This window comes from Nomascus leucogenys, chromosome 9 (genome assembly GCF_006542625.1).
Source record: "Nomascus leucogenys isolate Asia chromosome 9, Asia_NLE_v1, whole genome shotgun sequence".
In the NCBI taxonomy this organism is placed as follows: domain Eukaryota; kingdom Metazoa; phylum Chordata; class Mammalia; order Primates; family Hylobatidae; genus Nomascus; species Nomascus leucogenys.
The window spans coordinates 3,372,549-3,391,873 of NC_044389.1; the positions used below are offsets into that span (position 1 = coordinate 3,372,549).

General features: G+C 39.5%; 1 protein-coding gene across 6 annotated transcripts in view; it reads left to right on the forward strand.

Annotated features, from left to right (window-relative positions):
• The window catches only part of DCLK1 (doublecortin like kinase 1), a 347,267-nt gene that overhangs the window by 158,128 nt on the left and 169,814 nt on the right, over nucleotides 1–19,325 (forward strand). For all 6 annotated transcript variants that reach the window (XM_030818533.1, XM_030818531.1, XM_030818532.1 and 3 more), the window contains exon 4: nucleotides 15,879–15,978. In XM_030818533.1, the coding sequence (XP_030674393.1) occupies nucleotides 15,879–15,978 (100 nt within the window). The remainder of the gene's footprint in view (nucleotides 1–15,878; nucleotides 15,979–19,325) is intronic.

The window sequence follows — 19,325 nt, forward strand, 5'->3', positions numbered from 1 at the left end:
TTCTATCTTAGAAGTCAAGGAGGTGTCCTATAAAGGCTTTCCTGTTCTTAGTTCACTCTTCTGAATATATAATGTAAACAACTAACAGTGAACAAAGCAGAAAAGACAAAGAGACATAAGGGAGTCCAGATAATCCAGAGTCTGTACAAACAACTCTTTCATACAATCAGGAATTGGTCATGGTGGCATAAGTAATAACTGGCATAAATGTAAAATGAATAAAGACCATATGTTTGCCCTTCTTCAGGTTGGCAGAACATATGTATGTTACCAGAATTTCCTATGCTTTAGAGTTTTTCTCTAAAACCCTCTGAAACTTAACTAAGCTCAATGGAAAAATGAAGCCTTTAACAGTTGTTTTGTAAAAAATTTTTATTTCTGTATATTTCTGCGTGCATGAAAAATACACGCCTGTATTAATTTGTTAAAACTTCTGTAATAAATAACCATGATCTGAGTGGCTTAAACACAAAAATGTATTGTTTCACATTTCTGAGGACTGGAGGTCCAAGAGAAAGGTATCAGCAGGGTTGGTTTCTTCTGAAAGCTGTTAGGGAGAATCAGTTCCAGGCCTCTCCCCTAGCTTCTGGTGTTTGCTGGCAATCTTTGGTGTTCCGTGACTTACAGAAGCATCTTCCAACCTCTGCCTTTATTTTCACGTGCCATTCTTCCTGTGTCTTTGTCCAAGCGTCCTTTTCTTATAAGGCCACCAGTCATACTGATTTAGGGGCCTGCTCAACTCCAGGATGACCTCATCTTAACTAATTACATCTGCAGTGACCCTATTTCCAAACAAGGTCATATCCTGAGGTACTGGGAATTAAAACTGTGACCTATAAGTTTTGGGGGGCACAGTTCAACCCACAGCAGCACCCTTCACTGAGATACTGCAAAAAATAAGATAACTATTTTGTTCACTGTAGAGTTTCATATAGACACTTCTTGAGCTGAAAAATTTTTGTGAACAGTTCATGTGTTTGGACACTGAAGGGCAGTATAACACTACAAATAATTGCAAAAAGAAGTTTATGACTTGATTGCTTTAGAAATTACATTATCATGGTGATTTTGTTTAAATGCATGTATAACTATGGCTATCATGTATGATGATTTTAACCTTATTTATGTCTGATTACACTTAATATTAAAGTCAGACTTAAAACTTGTGGATAACACGTTGAAGTTTGTCTAAATCAGAAACAAGGAGAGAACTTTAATTTTGAGATTTGCATTGAATGACTCTGCCTTTTTTGTGGTTTTAAACCTTTAAATTGCTGTTGATTGTGGTAGTTCATGCTTAGATCTTATTTCCTTTAGCATCAAGGAAGTTATGATTGGCGTGGACAAATGTTTCCGCCTCGAGGGAATTTTCAATCATCTACTTGTCAGGTACTTGAAAAGAAAATTATTTCAGGGAATGCAAGGGGAAAGTTCATCTTAATTTAGTTATTGCACTGTATTCTTCACATGTGAAAGAAAATGGATAATATACAGAAGGAAAGAAAATACGATTTTCATGCACTTTGGTCAATGTTGATTGCAGTTCTAATGCCTTATGGTTGTCTGAAACTAACAGCTGTTAGACCAGAATAATTTTCACTGTAAAACCAGTACAAGGAAAGGACAAACTGGAAACCACTGATTTGTTTTGCTCTCTGTTCCGTGATAGTTGACTCTGAGAGTAATCTTGGAAGTTTATGTTTTACCAACATTAACTTAAGGGCTATATTGCTGTTATTTGCTTTTCTCTGAACACTCGGATTGGGCCTGACATGTCCATGCATTATCTCATCAAATTCTTTCCATCATCCTGGGAGGTAGATGCAGTGTTATTCTCCTTCTCTCTGTGAAGGAATGTGTTGAGTAGGTGACTCAAGTCTCCCATTCGTGGAATTGAGTTTTAAACTTAAGTTTCTCTGACTCCAGAGCCTATACTCAAAACCTCTATTATATGCTGTTCTATATTGCTGCATTGTTTAAAGTGAATTGAAATATAAAAATATGTAAACATGAGCATGTTCTCATCCAAACAACAAAAGCATCTTCCTGTGCTAGGTAGATGTTCTGTACATAAATGGACTGGACCACTAGGGACATTCAGAGCCAATCATGACATCGTGAGGAAAGGCCATCAGTAATATGAGAAAAGTTTGTAGAAGAAACAAAGAATCATGTCAACTCATTCCAGATTTGTGAGAAACCCAATAAATAAAAATCCACCATTAGAAATTATTTGTGAAAAGCTCTGATTTTTTTTGGCCAGGCATGGTGGCTCATGCCTGTAATCCCAGGAACTTTGAGAGGCTGAGGCAGGAGAACTGGCTTGAGTCCAGGGGTTCAAGACCAGCCTGGGCAACATAGTGAGACCCCATGTCTACAAAAAATTTAAAAATTAGCCAGATGTAGTAGTGAATGCCTGTAGTCCCAGCTCCTGGGGAGTCTGAGGCAGAGGATCATTTGAGCCCAGGAGGTTGAGGCTGCAGTGAGCTATGATCGCACCATTGCACTCCAGCCTGGGCAACAGAGACCCCGTCTCTAAAATAAAGTAAACAAACAAACGAATACATTAAAAAAATCTGATTTTTATCCTTTCACTCTGATGTCTTAAACCCCATTTCCCCAGATTGCTGAGTTTTATTTACTTTGCTTCCTTCCAACTAAAGCTAACATTTCTAATAGTTTTTAATGGCCCTGGTGGTTTTTTTTAACATTTGGGTGGAGAAGATGTGGCCAGGAGGAAAATTACTGCACATGGTGGATTTTTATTTTTAGAGAGAGAGTATTCATTTTTAAGGTGAAGTTGGTAGCTTTTGAAACCATGATTTGCCCTTGCAGCCAGAGGATGGATTAAGGGGGGAGAAAGGGAAGTAGAAGGAGCTTCTTGGCTTTATTGGAGGGGTTTAGTTTTGTTCCACCTCTTCTGAGCTGGTAACATTTGCTCTGAAATTTCCTGTTACAGATTCTCCATTTTTTTTCTCTCCTCTTCTCTCCAGGAAAAGGAAAGGGATAGTCATGATGATCAAGCATAGGGGAAGAGAGGAAGGACACAGAAAACAATCTGTTGACTAATAGAACCCTTTCCTAGGACAGGAATGTAAGCACATGTAGATGCACCCATGTACACATGCACACAAACACGTACACACAGGTGCACACACACACACACACCCACACACGACTTGCTGTATTGGTTTTTTCATGAGCTCTAATTTCCAGGAGTGGTGGGTCTTGATTGTGCCCTACCCTGCCTTTGGAAATTACAGGAGCCAGAGTGTCCGGAAGCTTGGTAGTCTCCCGTGAGATCATAGAAACAGCCAAGAGTACTGGCTCTGCACATGTTAACCATGGCTGCTGGAATTCTCCCCTGGAGACTACAAATGCCTGCCCACGGGTTGAATTCAGGACATGGACATGTCTCATTTGGAATACACAATGTTTTTTATAAAACACGATTTTATCGCCAACTTTTTAAAAATCAGGGGCTTTCAAATGAAAATCTGATTTCACTTTCTCATAGAAAATTAATCAGTCTGGCCTACTTTCCTGCATGACAAGTGTTGAGCTGCCCCATTGATGGGTGGGGGAGTGTTCCAAGTCAGTGCAGTCCCCATCAATTTCCTATTGTCTGCCTGTGTTAATGGCCAGTGATCACCCTGTTTGCATGGTGTTTTATTATGCCTGGCCCACTTCACTGTGTATGTTACCTGCCAGGTCTCTGTAGGCGTTTGAAGTCATGGTGCTTTATGCCTTAGTTCATGCTTCGTGGGGAGATGGAAACCAGCCCCATGTTACTCACTCAACTCTAGATTTAAATAGAAAAGAATTAATTGTAGATGCTCTAATATACATAGTATACAATGAAGACAAAGAGGAAAAATTGACCTACGGTGTTTTCATCACCATATATAATTTTTAAGAGGCCATTAAGAATCAAGTTTGTTTTCATAGTTGTGTACCCACATCAGAATTTATTTGTAAAAACATAATGTCTTGAAACCAAGCTTTCATTTTGAACTGTACATTTTTTTACCTTACTATTGCCATCTCTCTCAATCTTTTATTAGCTGTGTTTAGATCTTCATACAATTATGCAAAAACAGTATTATTATTCAAACAATTCCAGAGAAGTTTCCATTTATAATTTTAAGAGCTCACTTGCTCTCAAATATATTTTTGGAAGAACAAGTATCTTTCTCCAATATTTTGGAAGCCATGGTAATGTCTTTAGTAGCTGCATTTAAGTATGAGTGAAAAAAGTAAATTTATTCCTAAAATAATTTTAGAATTCTAGGTTGCATTTGTACTGAATATCACTGGGATGATTATTATCAGTTAGAAGTGGTTAAGCACCCAGTGAGCAAAACACAGACTAATATGCTGCACAGAACACTCAAGAAACAAAAGGCTCTGTCCTCAGCTCATTTAGAACAAAATCCAAAGTTTTGTAAGGGCTCCCCTTATGGAGATAGTGGTGTTGATAGTAATGATGGTGATAGTGGTGGTAATGGTGGTAGTGGTGGTATTGGTACTTATACTGCTGTTGATGGTACAGTAGTGGTGACGGTGGTGGTAGTGGTGGTGGTGGTTACAGTGGTAATGGTGGTGATGGTTATAGTGGTGGTGGTAGTGGTTATAGTGGTGATGGTGATGTGATAGTGATGATAGTGGTGGTAGTGATGGTTATAGTAGTGGTGCTGGTGGTAGTGGTGGTTATAGTGGTGATGGCAGTGATAGTCATAGTAGTGGTGGTGGTGGTGGTGGTGGTTATATTTGTGGTGGTGGTTATATTTGTGGTGGTGGTGATTGTTGTAATAGTGGCGGTGGTGGTAGTGGTGGTTATTATAGTGGTTATAGTGGTTATAGTGGTGGTGGTGGTGGTTATAGCAGTGGTGGTGGTGGTGGTGGTGATGATGGTGGATATAGCGGTGGTGGTGATGGTTATAACTGGTGGTGGTGGTAGTGGTGGTTATAGTGGTGATGATGGTGATGATTATAGTGGTGGTGGTGGTGGTGGTGGTTATAGCAGTGATGGTGGTGATGGTTATAGTAGTGGTAGTGGTGGTGGTGGTGATGATGGTGGTTATAGTAATGGTGGTAATGGTTATAGTAGTGGTAGTGGTGGTGGTGGTGATGATTATAGTGGTGGTGGTGGTGGTTATAGCAGTGATGGTGGTGATGGTTATAGTAGTGGTAGTGGTGGTGATGGTGGTGATGATGGTTATAGCGGTGGTGGTGGTGGTTATAATGGTGGTGGTGGTGATGATTATAGTGGTGGTGGTGGTGGTTATAGCAGTGATGGTGATGGTTACGGTAGTGGTAGTGGTGGTGGTGATGGTGGTTATAGCGGTGGTGATGGTTATAGTAGTGGTGGTGGTGCTAGTGGTTATAGTGGTGATGGTGATGGCGGTGGCGGTAGTTGTGGTACGTGTGATGGTGATGGTGATGGTGGTGATGGTGATAATGCTGGTGGTGGAGGTGGTTATAGCAGTGATGGTGGTAATGGTTGTAGCAGTGGTAGTGGTGGTAGTGGTAGTGGTGATGGTTATAGCAGTGGTGGTGGTGATGCTGATAATCATTTTGGAAATGTCAGCTTTATGGCATTGTTGTTTGAAAAACATCATTTACTTAAGAAGACTAATTTTCACTGTATAAAAAATGCCTTTTAATCTCAAGTTATTTATGCAGAGAAGTAGATTCAAACTAGAAATAAAAATATTTAAAGCAACACACTCCATACTTTAACGTCAAGTGACCTTTACAAATGTTCCTGGCAAAAGCATACTTCCATGGCTTTGGGAATATTATTTTACACAATCTCAGGCAGCAAGCCAGTGCACAAGAACATACCAGGCAATGTGATTTATCTTTATGTTTTTAGCTCTCAAATATATGCCAATACTTTTGATACTTATAATTTTCTTGCAAAAGTTTTTAAAAATCTGATTTTACCAAAGAGTCCTTGTGAGAAATCAATGTAACATCATGTGTCAAGTCTCTCTTAGGGCCTCACACATCATAGGTCTTAGCACTCATCCCAGGCTCCTTCTAAAAATCATCAAGAGGGAAAGTCATAGCACCAGAACGCATTTGTGTGCATGTTGAGTAAGAGTCAACAAAATTATAAGAGAACAATGAGTTGCTTTAAACACATTTTTAAGTCCTGACTCTATCTGAGGATGTTGCCTGACACAGATTTTGTGGGTTGGGTTTGGTTCTCTGGGTTTGAAGCCTGACTTTTGTAACTTTATCTGCATGCCAAGACTCCTGTAAAGCACCTTACACTAGCTGATCACTGACTCTTTCCCTTTGCTCCAAGTTTATTTTGCCCCAAACCTATTCTATTAATGGTGTTTTGTAGGCTTATAAACACTTAGTAGGAGAATCTCAGAGCATCGTTTCTTTGTTCTTCAATGCTTTGTTCTTCAATGCTTTGTTCTTCAATGCTTTTGAATGGACTGAATGGACTGAACCCATACAAAAGGCCAGAGGAGCATTTTGTATGCCACAGATTTTATTTTTTAATTGGAGATGTTAAATTTACAACAATTCTTCCTATTAAAATTTTTCAGAGAAAGTAATGTGGGAGCAGAGTGCCTGAGGACAGGGCATTTATGATCCAGTTTGCCACTGATGGTGTTTTGTTTTGTTTTGTTTTGTTTTGCCCAGCCTTTGCTCATCCATATTCCCTGCCTATCCCTGCTTGGTCCTGTGTTTATGACTCCTGCTATGAACACTTCTTGGCATTGGTGATGAGAACTTGAAGTGTTTCTCAGAATGACTTGAAGATAGCGTTATGTCCAATATCACTCCCCAGGCATTAAGCAGAGAACCAGCCATATGTTCAGTGCCACATTTTACCCCTTAAGGATCTCCAAAAGATTCTGTATTATGTGGCTTCATGTTTCTCTTAATAGTTTTATTTCTTTTTCCAATTATCACAGTACGCTGTTTCTGCCTAATTAGAAACCATGCCACAATCTTAACTACCTACTTGCATAAATCTTTTGGGAGATCCTCTCAGCAATAGAATATAAATTTGATCTTTTCCTATCCTTGAAAATAATGAGTTCAGACAGTTCAGATAAGCCAATTTCCTGGGCTTGGCCACCCTTAATCTTGAACACTCATCTTAAGGTAATTGATTTAGGTTAGCTTCTGGGTTCAGACCAGAGTTTATTTGTACCCTCTCCAAGGAAACTACCGTGTCACAGTTTTTGTTTTCTTGGACTATCCTTTAATTCCTTAAGCGAAAGAGGGGCAAGTAGGTGAGCTATTCTATAAAGGAGGTAGACAACAGTAAAGGATGTCTTAATGAGAGAAACCAGAGGAATAGGACTGATGTGGTATTAACTTGGCAAAAGACCAGGATTGGAAACCTTCTGAGTAAACTCTATTCTTCATACCTCTCTTTTCCAGATATTTAAGTTTAGTATTCTATTCTTAAATAATAGCCCCAAATCACTCAGACAGATGATCACTCAGAGACCTACCTACTATGCCTTACTAATATCAGCACTGACAGCAGTAGCTGCTCACCCCTGGTGTTCTCTGTAAGCCAGGCATGGTACTGATTACTCTACATACATTATCTCATCAAACCCGCGTGAAACCCTACAGGGTAAGCATTGGTAGCTCCATTTTACATATGAGGAAACCGAGGCTTGAAGATGTTAAATAGCTGTCCAAAGTCACACATTTATTAGGTGGCCAAGCCAAGGCACCTGGTCAGTATTTGTTACTAGGGTGTCGTTTTACACTTTGCTCTAGTCTGAACGTTTGTATCCCCCCAAATTCCTGTGTTGACATCCTAACCTCCAAGGCGATAGTATTAGGAGGCGGGCCTTTGGGAGGTGATTAGGCCATTAGGTCACAAGGGCATCATCCTCATGAATAGAATCAGGGCTCTTATTAGAGGCCCCAGAGAAGTCCCTTGTCCCTTCCACCTCGTGAGGCTAAAGTGAGAAAGCAGACCCTCACCAGACACCAAATCATCTGGTGCCTCGATCTTGAACTTCCAGCCTCCAGGCTGTGAGACACAAATGCCTGCTATTTACAAGCCACCCAGTCTAGGATATTTTTGTTATAGCAGCCTGAATGGACTAAGAGACACATTTTTTAAAAGAGAATGAAATGTTAGCATTAAAAAAAAAAACAAGATAGATAATAAAAGATGAATCATTTAGAATAGGTTGCAGTCTGCTTAGGTGTGTCTGAGTCCATGAAAGATGGTGATCCATGCATAAAGGGTGCATTTCTGGGTCAGAGGGTATGTTCAACAGCAGCCTGCAATAGCTGATGTCCATGTCAACTACAGCAGCTGAGAACACATCCAAGGAAGGAATACACTTTCAATTCCATAATTGACTTTTTCTGATTGACCTAGCGAATCCAATTGCTACCATTTCAAAGGAGAACTTTTCCTTTTTCTATTTCTTTAAGCATCAGCCTGTTAGTTTGAGTGTTATCTCCTAGCCTATTCTGAATTTCAACAGTATTATCCATTTTTTTTAAAAAAAGTCTTAGAGCTTCATGTTTTAAACTTGTAAAGAGTACTTTGAGGATCTTTATTTTCTTCTTTCTGTTAATTATTACTACTTAACTAATTTATTTTTTATTCACATATTTTCCTCTAGCCAAGATCCAGAGTTTCTTTAAAGAATTTTTTATTAGAAGCTTCTAGCCATAAGAACTAGAGTAAAATAAATTATCACTTGCATAAATTTACCATCAGAGTGAAAACAAAAATGTAAAGAAGGGATGGAGAATGCGTTTTATGACAATAACATAATACACTTCTAATATTTGGCTATAAAACTGATTGTGAACATATTTTGGAACCAGAAACATATGGAATTACATGTTTATAGGACAGGAAAATTCACAGTGGTTGACTTACAATATCATGTGGCATAAAAATGCTCATTGCTAAGAATGGAGAGAAGAAGCCAAGTATGGAATGAAATTGGAAGAGGAACCTCCTCTCAGTTCAGTTTTGGCAGGACGAGGAGTCCCACATGTGCCAAGTTTTAACTGAAAGCTAATTATAATGGTCACATTACGAATTGTGCAGAAAGAGGAAGGTTGTTGACTTGGCACCTTAGATACATAGGTAACTAGATTTAAAAAAAAAAAAAACAGTGTAAGCATTCCTTTTTGGTAAAGAGCATCTCATTAAAATGTTAGCTACAGAACGTTTAAGCCTGCCATCTTTAACTGGTATTAAGAAGTTTAAGAAATTACAAATGAAATATTTTAAAGAAAAAGAAAGTTAAAACAGAAAGAATGTGCCATACTCGATAATTCCAATAGATGGAATGAATTTACTCGTTTTTACTTCTGTGATGGTTTATTCTCTTGCTTAAAATATATTATTTAAATGGGTGACAGCAAAATATTTTGGTGTCTCTGTTACAATGGAAAACACCTGATAAAGACACAATGACTTCTGTGGCTTCAAATGCATCCAGGGCTGCAGAGATATCCCCTGTTTGGTTTGAAGAGGGAGCTCTTGTAAAGAAAATATCATTGCCTAGGCCCTGCTGAGAAACTGGCCCAGCTCCCTGAAGTCAGCGTCACCATGGAGATCTTATTCCAATGAAGGGGAATGGATTCCACGGTCCTGCTTTGGAAATGTGTAAATAGCAGATGCTTTTATTGCCTTTGTTTGAATCTCTGCCGTTGCAGAGCAACACAGGCCGGAAGCTCAGAGGAGAGGAAGTCCATATTTGTCTGTAGCATTTTGTTTCCTCGTAAGCAGCTTAGTCTCTTGGGACGACTGTGCATAATGACAAGTTAATGGAAAAGATATGAATTCAGATTTCACATAAAGAGAGTCAGAAAAAGGAATATGTCTTCCTTGAGCCAAAGGAATAATTCAAACTTCCTTCTTTTAAAAACGAGGGTTTATTAGACACCGTTTTTATTATATACTATTAATGTACAATATATGTGGTAACTATTGATCATAATGATTTTATCAGCTGAAATTTATAATATGCAAATGTGAGGGTGCATGATAGACTCATTTTCCTACAGCTTGGTAGTTAACAGCCTGCATTCGAGTTCTGTGACCTGCCTTCAAATTCCTACTGATATTCTGTTTAATCTGGCTGGTTTTTTTCATCTGTAAAATGGGGATACTGATACCAATAAATTATTGTCAAATAGAGTTTGTGTCCTTCAGAGTTGAAAGGATTCAGTGTTATCATGTATATTGAAGATGAAATGTAGTAATGTATACAGAACTATTCCTGTTGGTACATCACACCAAAAAGAGTATTTTCATATTTATTTTATCTTTACCATATAATTACTGTGGTAAAGCATATTACAACCAATACAGTAACTGATAAGCAAGAGAGCTTAAGTCACTCATCCAAGTTCATGCAACAGTTATAGGCAATACGGGCTCAGAACCCAGGTATCCTGACCCTCGTTCAAGGACTTTTCCCAGCATATCTGGCAATTATAATCACCCATGTTTTTTGAGGTACTGTGGGTATGGTGTAATGCTAAGCACCATCACATAAACCCTCATGCAATAAATTGACTGTTTTTCTTTGGAGTTAAAAAAAATTCAACGTTGGAGTTAGATTTCCATATAATAACCAAAGCACTAAGTAAAAACTGAAAATTAGTCAACAGAATATTAAGTGTCATGTACTATAAACAGATTACCTGGCTTATAAATTGCATATATTACACATACATTATCTTTTGCTGTGGAGGATATTTCAACAGAGAGCAGTTTTCTCAAAGGAATAAAAATCTCTGGTTGTCACGAAACTAGAAGTTAGTGACAGATCTCAAGAGGCCCTGAGTTAAGACAGTGGTCCCTGGCACATTTGTTATATCAGGTGAATATGCTTACAAATGACTTTTCGCAGCATCATTCTGTGGAAGGCTAATGGAAATCAGTGGTATAAACCCTTTCCCACCTTTGTGTTAGCAACTTCTACCAGCTTTCCACCCATTCTCTGATGCTAATTCAAAGTGTGCCTTTCATCAAAATAATGATACTGATAGAATCCTTATTCCCAAAGCAAGAAGAGGCACGCATTTGCCACATTTTCTTCAAATCAACGTAGAAAAGAAGCATGTTGGTATAAAACTTAGGAGGTACATACTGTGTGTTTGCTTTTTTAAACATTTTCTTCATTTATATTACATATGCACTCGATTTATACTTATTTAGAAGTACAAATATATTTGGGCTAATAAAAATAGCTAAACTTTATTGAGGACTTATTCTCTTTGGATTCATCGTCTTAACTCATCCTGAAATAACTGATATAATAAACTGAGACACAAAGAGATTAACATCCAAGTGGAAGAGCTGGGTTAACTCAGAAGCTGGGCTCTGTTGATAGTGCTGTGCTCTTAGGGAACAGCCTAAGCAGACATCTCCATGGTGCCAAAAGAAATGGCACCTAACGGGAGACACTGCCTTTGCTCTGACTGAAGTTAGGATCTACAGAAACAGGACTCATTTCAAGATAGCTGATGGAGGTTTCCTGATTTGCGCAAGTCAGTGATGATGGCAGAGCAAGGGCTGGAGTGATATCACCTGTCTCCAGCCTTTGACAAAACCACTAGAAGGTAATGTAAGTCACTCTCTGCTGAATTACTGATTTGCAACAGGAATTATTTGGATCATAAGTCTGTAAACATATACTAGAAAAGAAGAGGTGATGGATAAGGGCAGCCATATTCTCAAGATCTAGCCCAGTGACTGGCAAATAATGGGCACTCAGTAAACACGTATTGATCAATGGATAGAGGTTCAGACCAGGGATGAGTCACTTTGGATTAGAGTGGATAGAGAAGGTAGGGCTTGAATCTGCAACTGAGCTATGGGCCATAGGAGGGATTTGAACAGGCAAAGAGTAAGAAAGGATACTAGATAGAAAAACAAACAAACAAACACATAGGTAGGAAAGAACAAGCCCTTTTTCGAGGAAAAACAGGTAAAGCAGATAAATTGAAACATCTTTCAGGTTAGGACATAGTTCTTCCATCCATCCGTCTATCCATCCATCCATCCATCCATCCATTAATCCATCCATCGTCCATCCATTAATCCATCCATCATCCATCCATCCAACAAATGCTTATTTAAGTATCAGGCACCATGTCACAACCAAAAAAACTGGAAGCTTGAAAGGTAGGTTGGGGTCAGATTTTGAGGCATCTGGAATGCCAAGCTCAGAAAGATGAACTTTAACTTGAGGATAGTGGGCCATGGATGGCTTTCTGAGCCATGGAGAGAGATATTGAAAATTTGCGAAGGGAGAGTAGACTGACAGAATTAAACAGAATGGATTAGACAGAAAGGAGGTGGGGCTGAGAAAATCCATTAGAGTAAAATGCCAGGGTCCACAGGCAGGAGGATGAGCCCTGGACTGACATGGTGCTGGCAGTAAAGGAGAGGAGGGTGGGAGAAAGGCCTGGGTTTGAAAGTTATTGCAGGGGCAGGATCTCCGACCGTGGTGAAACCACAGAGAAGAGCAGGCTCTGACAACATCGACTCTCCTGGGAGGTACAGGAGGTACAGGAGCGTGGAGGTGGAACAGAAAAGCTTGGAAAGGTGCTTCTCCAAAGGTTGGACATCTCTCTTTTCTCAAACTTGATACTTCTGCCTTTACATCTGCCCTGTATCTAATCATGATGAATGCTTCCGACATCTGACACCTACTGAGCAACGAATTCCTGGCAGAGAGGCTAATTGTCACTATCCCTTTGTAACAAGAAGCATGTTTTTCATCCATAAAATGAATTTTTAAAAAAACTGGTAACTACACTGAATCTTTAGGACACCAGCCTTCAAAAGGAGTAACACTGCATAGATAAATAAAATCAGATTATTGTGCGAAACACTGGTTTTCAAATCCTCCACCTTTTTATAATTCCTTAATATCAGAATGTACAGTAATGCCTCAAGGAAAATTCTCAGTGTAAATTTGTCTAGAGAAGAGGGTTATAAATCACCCTCTGTTATTCTTTCTTGTTAGTTGGAATACATTACAGCTACCTCTGTATCAGTGATAGTGCATAAGTGCATGGATAATTGAAGTGCATTGAAGTGCACGGATTATCCTAAATTCATCTTTGTTATAACCTTGTGTTTAAGTCTCCTTTGCCATCAACTTTTTAAGAAGACTTCTAACAAGGAGCTGTTTTATAAAGTTGAATTTGATCTGCTGGCCATACCTACCTTTTCCAATGGGAAGTTGTGAGCAGGAAAGTGGTTACATGATGTCAAACAGAAACAGGAGTTTCTGTTAGTGCAACAAATTCTCTCATTTCAGTCACTGAAAAGTGATAGGTAAATGAATGCATGTTGCTTGGCACTGAGGTGACTTGCCCCTGCCTTTATGTGCTGGCTGATGACAGTTACTTTTCTCTAACAATCATTGCATTCCTTTTATATTCTTGGAGTCTCAGTGTTGGAAAGAACATCAAAATTTCATCACGTTTCATTTCCCGCTTGCCAAAAAAAAAAAAAAAAACTGCCCAAGATGGGTCATTGTTTGTTCTTTAAGTCTCAGACTTGGAGAATGGTCATCAGTAAACTGATGGAAGAGCATTGGCTAGCAACCCGCTTAAAACCTGTTGTAGTTTTGATGATGGTTATTTGTCCACATAGAAGTGGCGTGAAACATGCACACACTGATGAGTAGGATGTGGTTAGCAATCAGATGTTCTCAAATGCAAATGGTGGGAGTGGGAATGGGTTTCCTTTAAAAAACAATATTTTTCATCTATTGGAGATACATCATCAGAATGTTTGATGTAGAGTAGGCCCATCACAAATGTTTGAGTGAGTAAATTAGTTGGCAGTGAAATATTTCTCAGCTGCAGAAGCATGGCCGCCTAGGAGCAGAGTGGGTAACTGTTCTGTCTTTCCTGTGCTCCCAGAGATCTTTTCACCTAAGGCTGTCAGCCCACTTCCAAAGGGAACTCTGAGGAACAGTATCTGTCTGCATGATGTTGTGTGAGAAAAAAGTTCTGGAATCAAATAAGTTTGGGAAATATTGGATTTTTCTATTTCTTCTTTGACATCATGGTGTACATTAGAACATTAAGTGTTTTGAGAATTTGGAAACAAATATTTTCCAAATCTGTTTGGCTTTAGAACTCTCTTTTGCACAAAACGTATTAATCACCCACACTTTAGGAGATACTGCTCTTTTGGGTTAATTGTTCACATTTGGGTGGAGATCATGACTTCTTCATTTCTGCCAGATGCTGATTGGAACATGGTAGGCATTCAGTAAATACTTTCTGTAAATGAAATGTAAAATAAAAATGGCCATAGGGGGTTGATTGAGATGATGCTAGAAGAAGCTGTGGTGTCATGAAGGTAAAGATGAACAGGATTGGGTTGGAGTCAGAGAGATAGGAGTGAAATGGAGAGTGGGTTCTGAATTCAAACGGTCTGCTTTTAAACCAAGTAGAATATCAGAGCTTCTGACATCACTCTTGAAGCCCTTCAGTTTATCTTCCTCAGTGATTACAGCGTCCCTCTTAAATCCCCTGTGTTTTTAAGCTTTCATGGGCAGACTAAACACTGACAACCATGGATAATACCTCATTCGTGCTTAATGTTGATTATCCAACTGTTATAGAAATTCCATTTTAAAAACTTCAGCCAAGTGATTATTTAGAAATGAGACATTATTTGGAAAGACAGTCTAAAGCCCACACATTGTTGCATTTGGGGACTCTAAATAATGCTGCATTCTCTCAACTTACTATTCTATGTCTTACAGCACATGTGATGTGTCAGAGTAGCATTCCCAGGGACTGACAAAAAAGCAGAACTCCAGAGGTGCCCACAGAGGAAACTGCAGACAAGTCAGAGAGGAGCGCATTATAAACACAGGGCCAAACAATCGAGCACTCCGGAGAGGCTTGTCTCTGGTCCTCAAATATCCAGGGGAAAATGCTATTACAACATCTATTTCATACAGCTCTGAATGGGTGCCTGCAACTGGCCGTCTTATGATTCGTCCAAGTGGCCAAAAGGAATTGAAAATAGTTAGAAATCAGCAGTGTTCCTAGTGTTGGTATTACACATAATCTCAACAAAATATTACAGTCTATCCAAAGACAGAGAGCAAGATGCTTGAAAATTATTCATTTTGATCACATTTACTTGCAAAAATGACATTTAGGTTTCTTAAAGTTCTCATTGGAGAGTAAGTCGAGTAAATATCAAAAGGTTGCCTTAAAACTTGCCTTTTGCATGACAAGAAGAAGTTGGGCGGCCTGGGAGTTTTAGAGTCTGGCAGAGCTTGGGTGGTAGGCATACACTTACCGGAATCTCTCTAAGCCTAAGCAATAGCTTAATTTACTTATTATTATTTTTAAAAGAGTTTCATTTTTCTTTCAACTAGAGGTAGAATGGGTTTAAAGGAAGTGATGTTCATATCATGAGAGAAATATTTTTCTTCAGTGATTATCATGTGTATATGACGGCATCAATTACTAAACATATTTGTTGTTAAAACCATATGCTGACTTGTGTTGCTATCAAAGAGTATTACATTCTGAAGAGGAAAGGGGCGCTGCACCCACTCTATTATGGAAACAAAGGGCTCTTACCTCAGAGCCTGTTGATATATCAAGTAATAAATGTGACAGTTACTGGTTCTATTTTCCTTATCCTGTTTTCCTGCAGAACTGAAATGGAACATGTTTCTTACTAGTAACAGATGCTCGAACCCCTCTTTTGAAATTCCTCTGTGGAAGCTGCCCTGTTTCCATTAGTTTCCATTAGGTGGGACGGGGCTTTATGCAGATGTCTGCTCGTGGGATTGCATTGCTGTAATTGCTGTTCTACCACCCTCGCTGAGTGCCATGCTTTTCTCTTGTAGGTGATGTGCCTTCAGGACTTTTTTGGTGATGATGACATTTTTATTGCATGTGGACCGGAGAAGTTCCGTTACCAGGATGATTTCTTGCTAGATGAAAGTGGTAAGGAAAAAAAAAAAGTTCAAAACCAGGGGAAATTTGAGGCAGCTTTCGAAAATGAGCTGCACCAGGCCAAGATTATGTCAACTCCAAAGCTACCAAATCAGTTTCAGATCCTCACCCAGCGTGTCTTTTCCATATCTTGAATTTCTTTGATTTTTTTTTAAATATGGAAAACAGATGAAATGAGAATTGGAAAAGTTAAATCATTTAGAAGAATAAGTAACTAATGTCTAATTTATAACTGCTTAGTAATTAAATTGATGTTATGTAGAAAATGATGGTGTGGAATTCTACGTTTTTAATTATTTTTTTTCACAATTTTTAGCTGAGGGATTTGTCATCATAAAATTATTTAGGATGTTTCTAGCCTCAGCTTTCAGGTGGCTTCCTTTAATTCTTAACCAGGCAAGTGGTTTGCTTTCCCTTTTTCCTTTAAATACTGTAGAATTCATGTGTCATTAGCATCTGTGAGATATCAGAAAAGAGAAGTTAGCTTCCTTCCATTAACAAACTAAATGTGCTATTCTGTAATTGACAAAGAGGGGATGGTTATAAAGAGGGAAATACATGTCTTAGGAAATGCATATGAAATGTTGTGACTTTAAGAATGATATTTTTGATACTATTAATCATCTGAGAATCTTAGCACGATCACAGGTAAGATTATTGTACCAAACAAAGATTACTGTAGCCCTTCCTTGATAATATTACTCTAGTTTAATTAGGGGAGTATTGCATATTTACTGACAACTCAAATTCTGCGTAGTTGGAAATGCTTTTTGAAATGATAATGAATTTTTTGCTTAGATGAATGCAGAAAAACAAATCAATGAGCTTTTGAAATAATGGCTGAGCAACACTTGAGCACTAACAATAATGGGAAAAGTGATGTGATGTAGTGGTCTCACTCCAACACTACAGATGTGTGTTAATGCATAGCATCTATATTATACGCATATATACATATTATCAGTTGTATGCACTTAGGAACTACAATTCTTTCATTTAAAAATAACTTAGAGGATGGGCATGGTGGCTCACACCTGTAACCCCAGCACTTTGGGAGGCCAAGGTGGGCAGACCATTTGAACTTAGGAGTTTGAGACTAGCCTGGGCAACATGGCGAAACCCTGTCTCTACAAAAATCAGCTGGGCATGGTGGTGCACGCTTGCAGTCCTAGCTGTTCGAGAGGCTGAGGTGGACGGATCATCTAAGCCCAGGGAAGTCAAGGGTGTAGTGAGCCCTGATTGTGCCACTGTACCTGGCCTGGGCGATAGAGCAAGACCGTGTCCCCCCAAAAAATGACTTAGGGTGTATAGGGAGGGATAAGAATTTTTAAAATCGCCCCTTTCTCATGAAAACTTCAAATGCCCAATAAGAAGGTAAATAGATGTGTCATCTGAAGAGATTTATTTTGGTTCAAGGACCATAACTAGACGAGTGGTTTGGCGTCCCTTTTTCTCTAAATAAGTTGACTCAAATACATTCCATCTTTATTTCTGATCTACGTGCCCTTTGAGGCACAGATTTCTGTAAATATATCACAAGTATAATGTCCTCAGGGAAGGTCTCCCCCACACCACCATTTTAAGAGCAGCTTTGCCATTGTGTAGAACAGGTGAAAGTCAAGAGTCAGACAGAAGAGTTGACAGCACGGTTTTGAGAAAAATAAGCTGCCCTGACTTTCCATTTAAAGAAAATAGCTGCTTGTGATAGAATGGTTTGGGAGACCAGATGCGTTCTGAAATGAAAATCTGTTTGTTGCTTTGATATAGAAAACAGCCTGTCAAACTCGACCTGGAATACATCTCTTTTTCAAACCAGCAAGCAGAGTTGGCCACAGCTTCCAAACTCTGGGGTCTCTATCTAGGCCCTAGATGGACTTGGGGCCCCTTCTCCCCGCGGCCGGGCTGGGTGAGCTCACACAGCTGGGCTTCGCGTCCGCAACAGCCAATGCGCTCTCGTCCCAGGATGCCGCAGCTACTCCCATGCACCTGCTATGACCAGCAGGTAGACTTTCTGAGAAGTACAGCAGGAAAATGCCAGAAATTCCATAATAGAGTAGGTGCACTGCCCCTTTCCTCTTGCTATTTCCCCCTTAGAATTATTTCTCAGTGCCCACAGGCTGGGCGTGGTGGCTCATGCCTGTAAACCCAGGACTCTGGGAGGCCGAGGCCAGCAGATCACCTGAGGTTGGGAGTTCGAGACCAGCCTGACCAACATGGAGAAACCCCATCTCTACTAAAAATACAAAATTAGCCAGGCATGGTGGCGCATGCCTGTAATCCCAGCTACTCAGGAGGCTTAGGTAGGAGAATGGCTTGAGCCTGGGAGGTGGAGGTTGCGGTGAACCGAGATCACACCATTGCACTCCAGCCTGGGTAACAAGAGCGAAACTCTGTCTCAAATAAATAAATTAAATAAATAAATAAATAAATAAGAATGCACACAGATTATATACAGAGATATGCACACAAGGACTCACATGCAAACACACACACACACACCCCAGGACACCTTCTCCATCTTTTGTGGTTTGACCTTGTGAAGGACCACTTCAAACTACTTAGCTGAGAACTTCACATCCCTTCCCTGGATGAATAATACCCTAACCCTTTCTTGGTGTGAAATACATTTGCTGAGTAACGATGTCCTCCCCCATTCCAAAAGAAACACATGGATATGGAAGGAAAGGGGCTCAAATAGAAAAACGATCTAAATTGAGATTTTACTTCCTTGGATGAACTTACCCCGAGACTAAATTCACACATTGACAACTGCAATTTTCCTGTTGCTTGTACAGCATGTTCTAGTGCTAATGTATTAACATTTGAATCTTTTTTTAAGTGCTCCGAGCATGATTTAGCCCAGCTTATCTGTACTTCCTAAATGGTATTTGCACATCGATGCTTCATTTGGCCTTTTCCATAGTAGCTTCCTTAAAGGGGTGTCAGCGGTGGGTACAGACATCTTCAGAATTACGACTCTTGCCCTGCGCAGGGCTGTGCTTCATTTAAGGCGCCAAGAAGTGGCCTTTTGCCTCAAGGTGGCACTTTTAACTTTCCAAATTAACCTGGCTCCCAGTGAGTTCAGGATTTAGCAATAATACATCCCTCTGATTACTGCTAGGAAATCTCCTAAGGATGTCTCTCAAGGTCCATCCTGGGAGGAGATTTGCCATTGTAGATGAGCATTTCATGGGGCCGCACTGGAGCCAGATTAATATAGGAAACTGCCAGGGAGACTCCTTCCTCCCCTAAGTTTGCACATTCGGAAAATAATACTTTCCTTGTTCTGGTTCAGAATGTAACCATTTTAGCGATATCGTCATCAATCAGTAGAATCT